At 40.2% G+C, this 8,413-nt stretch overlaps 1 protein-coding gene and 1 long non-coding RNA gene across 2 annotated transcripts; one reads left to right on the forward strand and one right to left on the reverse strand.

Moving 5' to 3' along the window:
• The first annotated feature begins 37 nt into the window (after nt 1-37).
• LOC129179001 (uncharacterized) lies at nt 38-3,634 on the forward strand. Its single transcript, XR_008569874.1, has 3 exons — nt 38-117; nt 245-333; nt 3,558-3,634. It is a non-coding gene; the product is annotated as an uncharacterized LOC129179001 (long non-coding RNA).
• Nucleotides 3,635-4,153: 519 nt separating this feature from the next.
• Nucleotides 4,154-5,991, reverse strand: si:dkey-148a17.6 (uncharacterized protein LOC108190685 homolog). Its single transcript, XM_054771027.1, has one exon. It carries the CDS (start codon nt 5,968-5,970, stop codon nt 4,933-4,935), a length of 1,038 nt encoding a protein of 345 aa, XP_054627002.1. The 5' UTR covers nt 5,971-5,991; the 3' UTR covers nt 4,154-4,932.
• Nucleotides 5,992-8,413: the final 2,422 nt, after the last annotated feature.

Below are 8,413 nucleotides of genomic sequence, written 5' to 3' on the forward strand. Positions count from 1 at the left end.
TTTGATCAGGAAGTAGTCTGACAAAGCGCAGCGGTAACTTCCATGAGGCATACACAAGGAATTCTGGCAGTTTACAAAAGTACTGAGAGGAAAACTGACACCCTCTGTCAAAGAAAAGTAATTATATTTATCATTTTGTTATTTATATAATATAAAAATTTTATTTAAACTATTCTCTTATTTATGTTTTATATGAATTATTTTATTATTGATACTGTTTATAATCCCATCTATTTTCTTTGAGGGCACAGGAGTGCTGGAGCCTATCCCACCTTGCTTCCTGCAAGAGGTGGGTTACACCCTGGAATGGTCGCCAGCCAATCACAGCCACATGTAAATGCTTTTTTTATTTTAAATGGTCTTGATCATTGTTTCACAGTTTTTTCCCTTTTATTCCAAATAATATAATCAAGCTGCCACTAAAACATCCAAAAACCCTGCATATCCATCTACTGTATAGGTGTAGCATTTTACTGCATTGTCATCCCAGAATTCCATGTTTTGTCACCTCTGACAAGCCCCATCTATTCTAGTATATTGGTAAATGTAAGACTTCTCTTTCTCTTTATTCAATCGCACCTCCTCCCCTTCTTTTTTGTCCCTGATGAACCGGTCTGAGTAGTTAAGACACACTTGGGGATTTAGATGAAATCCAAGAAGCTGAAAGCATATTCAATCACAGCAAGAGCGGGTAATTTATTGGATAGCGCGTTCGAACCTGTCGGATTTCTGCTTTGTACTGGTGGCTCTGCAAGCATTTACATCAATGTAAAACCAACTCTTTATTTGCAGTAATTCCCCTGTTTTGTTAACCGTTTCTATACGTTGTTTACATTGTTTCATGTAGAACATAAATGTAGAATAATGAATTGCAAGAAAAAAAAAACCTTCCTGTTAAGAGACCAACCTACAATTTTGTAAACTGTATACAGTAGTTCGTTCTCCCAAACTCACATTTAAAACGTTTCCAACTATAAAAAAAATGTGCAACCTTAGTGTGAATACATAATATGGACACGCAATATTGCCACTGTCACAAGATTATTGATTGAATTAATTTATTATTGCAGATGTGTTTTGCAGTGGTGTAGAACTGCACTGCATCACACTAAGACAGGTTTCCAAAGTGCGGCCCAATGGGCCATTTTCAGCCAGTCTTTTACTGGCCTTCTGCATGTTGTAAAAATAAAATTCATTCATTATGTCACGGAAAATTTCCTTTAGCGCTAGTGGACTGTCACTGCACCAGCACTGTCATATTTATTCTTCACAGAATAATTATGACAATAGGCAAAATAGTTGTTGAGTACGTTCTTCTCTCCAGTGGAAATTTTCCACAGTTCGGTGTCAGAAGTGGGATCCTTCATGGGTCCATGGTTGTAATGTGGAGATGTTGTGGAGGACGCTCTGGAACTACAGTAGTTTCCACTTCTGCCTTGGTAAAAAAAAAAAAAGTGTCTGAGATGAGACATGCTGCGGGATGGGATTTGGGACTCGGCAGCGATGTACGAATAGAAACAATTTCCATTTAACGGAGGTTTGGATTCGAGTCACGCGACCTGGGCTCCAGTCAGACTCGAGTCACAATTTTGATGACTTTGGAGTCGACTTGACAATATCATCGAAGACTTGCAACTTGACTTAGACTTTGACATCGGTGACTTTGGATTTGACTCAGACTTACGTCAGGACATTCAATCGATCGCAACTGGACTGTTCAGGTTGTCTTAGAAGACGTTTCGCCTCTCATCCGATCAGGCTTCATCAGTTCGTACTCAAAGACTAGGTGGGACACACACCAGTCCGACTAGATAGGACAGCTCTAGTCTAGTTCATGCTCAAAAACTTGGTGGGACACACACCAGTCCGACTAGATAGAACAGCTCTAGTCTAGTTCATGCTCAAAAACTTGGTGGGACACACACCAGTCCGACTAGATAGGACAGCTCTAGTCTAGTTCATGCTCAAAGACTAGGTGGGACACACATCAGTCCGACTAGATAGGACAGCTCTAGTCTAGTTCATGCTCAAAGACTTGGTGGGACACACACCAGTCAGACTATATAGGACAGCTCTAGTCTACTTCATGCTCAAAGACTTGGTGGGACACACACCAGTCAGACTATATAGGACAGCTGTGGTCTGACAACCTGGTGTAAGATCCAATCTATTTATCCTCTAAAGGAGGAGGCAGGTCCAGACAGGAATGGTTGGCTAATAGACTGGATCTTGCACCAGGCTCTCAGACTAGAGCTGCCTTATGTAGTCTGGCTGGTGTGTGTCCCACTTAGTCTTTGAGCATGAACTGATGAAGCCTGCGCGGATAAGAGACGAAGCGTCTTGTAAGACAACTGAACAGTCCAGCTCCCTAAGGATGACTTGGAAAAAATTTGAGCTTTTCAGTGAATGTGTTGAGTTAGTATTCAACTAATGTGATCGTTATTAAGTCCAGCAAGACAGTACATTTTCTATTTGAATGTGCCTCATTGAATACATCTGTTAACGTCCAACAATGAGGTTATGGATTACATTTCTGTGCACTGACTAAATCCTAAATGCTATGTCATCTTTTTCTGTGACTAAGTCTTGTCACAGTATCATATCTGTTGTTAATGATGATCGTGATTCCCTAAATGTACTGATAAACTACCAGGCTTAACGTACATTTTAAAGGCAGGATTATTCTCTTGTATTGGGCCTATGAGGCAATCTAATATTATGGCCTTTGATGACACCATATTGAAGCAAACTACATAATGTCAAGAGAAAGTCATCGCTGGGAAAAGTAGTAGTGACGCTGCCATCTACTGGATGTGTAGCTACAATGACCTTTGTGTTGTGTTGAGTGACTCTTTAGACCAGAGGTGTCCAAACTTTTTCAACCTAGGGCCATATACTGAAAAACGAAAGGATGCAAGGGTCGCTTAGATATTTTGTAAAGCAACACATGTAGCTATGCTAAGAAGTTATGTATATATATTTCAAGAAAAAACTGTATCTCAGCTTTGTGATATAATTATATAAGCAATTTTGTATTTTAAACTTTACAAATATTTCAACATTATTCTTAAATAATCTTTGAACATTTTCTTCTTATAATATTATGATTTTATTCCCACAATATGTTCACTTTATTCCCATAATATTAGGACTTTTCCCTCCAACCTTCTAAAAAAAATGACAACTTTATTTTGTTTTCTTTGTTTCTCATTCTCAACTTGTAAAAATAACATGTTTTTCTATAATATTTCAGCTCTATGCTACTAAAATGCCATTATTTTTCCTCATTACGAGTTTATTCTTGTAAAATTACGCCTTTTTGCTCGTTAGAATATGGCTTTTTTTCTTAATATTTTAACTTTACTCTTGTAAAATTGAAGCTGTTTTTTTCCTCAAAACATTGTAACTTTTTCCACAACCTAATTTTCCAAAAATTACAACGTAATAACATTACAATGTTACTCTCCCCCAAAATTATGTATTTTTCTTTGATTTTATTCTTGTAAAAATTACTGCTGATTTTTAAATTTTTTGCTGTTGCTGGTTTTGTTTTCCAGTCAAGGGTGTACCCCGCCTGTCGCCCGAAGTCAGCTGGGATAGGCTCCAGCATGCCCCCGCGACCCTAATGAGGATGAAGCGGTATAGAAAATGGATGGATGGATGGTTTTGTTTTAGTTTCCTTGTTAAGTTATATTTTGACAATGTGCTGCGGGCCTATAAAATAACAGTTGCAAATGGCCCTGAGGCCGCACTTTGGACACCCCTGCTTTAGATAGAAAAGTCTCTTGTGTAACCTTATGAGAGCCCTGAGGCTTTAGATGGTTCTGCATTTTGCGCCTCAGCAAAAGGAACTTGCATCTTTTCATTTTGCAATCTTAGCATGGATGGGAAGTAGGTTTGACTTTTGTCTCCTGTGAGACTTAAAGAAGAAGTTGTGGCTGTCAAAGACATGTTTGTAACATTTGTATTTTGTTTCATATTTGGTGGAAAAAAATGTTTGGAACCCAAACTTCACCAGTAAATATTTACAAAAAATGTGATATTCGTGCGTGTGACCAACAAAGATGCAGCAGGAAATGTTGGCCATTAAAGTATGCAACAAACTCAATAGTATAAAAGCATAAATTAATTTCATCAACTAAAACACTCTCATATTGAACTGTATTTCACAATACGGCTATACTAAATAAACTAGTCTAAACAGTACGCATTTGGTATAGAATTTTATTGTCACTTAAATATGTTATGTAAGTCTTTTCCCTCTTAATTACTAATTACACACCTCACATTATGTAGATCACACATAACATTAAGTTCAACTGATTAGCATTGTGATAAAAAGTAGCTATATTTCAAACAAATAAACTTAAAAATATTGACGTATATTTGCTGTACATGACCACACATACACCGTCCTTAAACGTTTTGATTGACACTGTCGGAGAGATATTATTTGAACAATATTGTGGTTGTAGTTTGCAGTGGTGTACCACTACACTACATTATACTGAGAGCTGCTTCAAATATTTTGGTAAGAGTACTTCCATGTTCGGAGTTTCAGACACAATAAACAAATAGTTATATAAAGTACAGTCACATACAGGGCAATATCTTTACGTTAGTAAATGCTCTGCTGCTTTTAGGGAGCTGCTGCTAAAAAACTTGTGTCAGATCTTCAATATGGACCTAGACATTTTATGTTCTCTTAGGGGAGGCTCACTGTGCCACACTTTGCCACACTCCTGCTCTCCTGTATATAACAGGAGAGGTCTACTGCAAAGGATACTGGTAAAAAAAAGTCCTGCATATGATAAAAGTGCTCTGCTGTTCTTTAGCATAACAAAATCCCAAGGTCTGATGTCATTCAGGGGCTAAATTTGGCCCACTGGCTGCCAATTGAAAAACCCTGCTGTACACCATCCTTTGACTTCGCTAGGTTATGTTATTTTCACAAAGGTCCACATGCTCCTTTGACCCACAATGAGAGCTGCTGGTTTGATTGTTCTGTCTCTTGGACACAATGGAGAATTCCCTGTTGCCCTCCCCTGGAGAGGTGCTGGAGATGTGTCGGAAGAGTTTACGAATGCCGGTGTCCCGCAAGGAGCTGCGGAAGGACCGAGCGGCAAACATGTAGAGGACAGGGTTCACAGTGCTGCCGATGAAGACCATGGCGCCGCTGACGAAAGCCATGCCGGTGCGCACATCCTCCAGACGATCGCCAATATGCGGGAAGGACGTGTCCATGGCGAGGATAACGAGTGAAAGTATGTTTGCTATGTGATAAGGTGTCCAGCAAAAGGCAAACACAACCACGACACTGGCGATGAGGACTGTAGATTTGCGTTTGGACTTGAAGGTCATTTGAGTGATGCGGGTGCATAGGCAGCCATAGCACACCACCAGGACAGAAAATGGCAACACATAGCCCACCAGGGTTTCCAGGAGCAAACACACCATCTCCTGGGTGGCTGAGTCGTACTGGTTGTACAAACAGTGCTCTTCACCAGAGTCCTGTTCCTTATCAACAACACGGGTCAAAAGGGTGGGCACGCTGAACAAGAAGGCCGTAGTCCACAGGACAAGCAGTATTTTACTTAGTGCTTTCTTTCTCTTCCAGCCTACTGAGGCAAAGGGATAGCACACTGCCACAAAGCGCTCCACGCTCATCAGGGTGATGAGGAAAACACTGCTATACATGCAGCCGTTGATCACAAACCCCATGGCTTTGCAGGAGGCCTCCCCAAAAACCCAGGAGTGGGCCATGGAGTAGATCCACAAGGGCAAGGTGATGAGCACCAGCAGGTCGGCAGCAGCCAGATGCAGGATGAGCACCACTGTGTGCGAACGCTGCTTGACGTGGCGCAGGATGGTCCAGATCACCAGCAGGTTCCCCGGGGTCCCAATCAGAAAGGACAGGCCCAGGATTATGCATGCCGCCACCGCTCCGCCGTCAAATCCCTCAGCGGCCATGTCATCTGAAAAAAGCTGGTTGGAATGGTAGTGCTGACAGCAAAGTCTGGGTGAAAAAGAAAAACAAAGTGCAGCAAGGCCTCACTTCCCCTTTTTCCCATTAAAGAACGATGCCAGTTCCGTAAAGAAGTGACTCTTCCTTTCACAGAGTTCAACATTTGCTTTAGAAATGACAAGAAATGTATTTATTCTTTGCATACTTATTTTAAAGTATGCTTATTGTTTCACAAATGCATGAATTGTTCAGATTTCAAAGCAATTATTGTCATACAAAATAATGGTTGTACATAATCTGTTCCAGTGTCAAACTGTGCCTTTTTTACCTGTACAGGCAATGTTTCAAGCAAGTTAAGTACTTTAATAATCCTGCTCCAGCAGCCTTGCCCAAACTATTTCAACCGCGGGATGCACACAACATCCATCCATCCATTTTCTATACCTTCTTCTTCCTCATTAGGGTCGCGGAGGTATGCTGGAGCCTATCCCAGCTGTCTTCACCCTGGACTGGTCGCCAGCCAATCGCAGGGCACATATAGACAAACAACCATTCACACTCACATTTATACCTATGGGCAATTTAGAGTCATTCATTTAACCTCACCTGCATGTTTTTGGAATGTGGGAGGAAGCCGGAGTACCCGGAGAAAACCCGCGCACGCATGGGGAGAACATGCACACTCCACGCAGAAATGCCCAGGGGAGAATCGAACCCAGGTCTTCCCGATCTCCAAGCTGTTACTGTGTTGGCCAGCGTGCTAACCACTAGACCACCGTGCGGCTTTGTGCAAGGCCCCTGCCGCACATATGTATATATACAGTATATGTACATGTATACATACTGTGTACTGTATATTTCTATACAGTATATATATACTGTATAGAAATATACAATATACAGTGGTGTGAAAAAGTGTTTGCCCCCTTCCTGATTTATTTATTTTTTGCATGTTTGTCACACTTACATGTTGAACTTTTTGGAAGGCGTGTGTCCCATTACATCTGGCGTAAAAGTCACACCGCATTTCAGAAAAAGAACATCATACCAACAGTAAAATATGGTGGTGGTAGTGTGATGGTCTGGGGCTGTTTTTCTGGTTCAGGACTTGGAAGACTTGCTGTGATAAATGAAACAATTAATTCTGCCATCTACAAAAAAATCCTGAAGGAGAATGTTCGGCCATCTGTTCGTGACCTCAAGCTGAAACCAACCTTGGTTCTTCAGCAGGACAATGATCCAAAATACACCAGCAAATCCACCTCTGAATGGCTGAAGAAAAACAAAATGAAGACTTTGGAGTGGCCTAGTCAAAGTCCTGACCCGAATCCTATTGAGATGCTGTGGCATGACCTTAAAATATAATATATATATATATATATATATATATACAGTATATACAGTATATATATCTCCCTCTTCTATGCCGCTTATCCTCACTAGGGTCGCGGGGGTATGCTGGAGCCTATCCCAGCTGACTTTAAGCAGAAGGCGGTGTACACCCTGGACTAGTCGCCAGTCAATCGCAGGGCACATTTAGACAAACAACCAATCACTCTCACATTAATACTTTTTTAGAGTCGCCATTTAACCAAACATGTATGTTTTTGGAATGTGGGAGGAAGCCAGACTCTCCATGTTACAGCAGCATGATAGGACAGAAAAAGTAATGACCAGGTAACATGGACAATTCTATATTGGACTTTATCTGCATTATATTATAGATGTGGAAAAAAATGACCAAAAAATATACATACATTAACCAATATATCAAACAAAGATACATGTTTATGCGTTGTATGCATGTTTGTTGTGTGCTTAAAAAGGATGTTTTGAGTGTAATGCACATTCGTGTAATACAAACGTTGAGGGAATCAACCAACAGAAACGTTGCGCTGCGGGTGCAGCTGTTACCGCCGCACAACATTGGTTTGGTTTTGATTGGTTGTTTTATGGTTGTTGGGAGAACGATGACAGCGCCAATAATAAAGTTCATGTTTTTGTTAATGCCCATGGTTTGATGCATTGTTAATGTAATTTGTAAGGCATTAATAAAGTTGATTGGAAAAAAAATAAAGTTCATGTTTAGGCTATAAATCATATCAAAAATGTCTCAACTCTTCCCAGTTTTAAATAAAGACTAACTACTAAACTACACAATACCACAAAATGACTGAATCTGATGATTGGGTTGCCTTACTTAAAAGGTATTTAGGTATCAAAGAGGTGTTTTTTTCCGTCAATCAACTTTATGTAAATCATGAAAACGAAAGTAATAATAGTATAGCAGGAAGCGAGCCAATCAAACGAACAAAACAATCCAGCGAAAAAAAAACGACGCATCTAAGACTATCTAACATATATCCACAACAAATAATTAAAAATATCACGTTTGAAGCTGTTTTGTGGACGAAATGATAAAGAGAGACGTAGATCTCTTATGATGAC

This window comes from Dunckerocampus dactyliophorus, chromosome 3, assembly GCF_027744805.1.
Source record: "Dunckerocampus dactyliophorus isolate RoL2022-P2 chromosome 3, RoL_Ddac_1.1, whole genome shotgun sequence".
NCBI lineage: Eukaryota > Metazoa > Chordata > Actinopteri > Syngnathiformes > Syngnathidae > Dunckerocampus > Dunckerocampus dactyliophorus.

Coding starts and splice junctions, on each gene's coding strand:
- si:dkey-148a17.6 (XM_054771027.1), bottom strand. CDS start 5,970: ATGGCCGCTGAGGGATTTGACGGCGGAGCGGTGGCGGCATGCATAATC.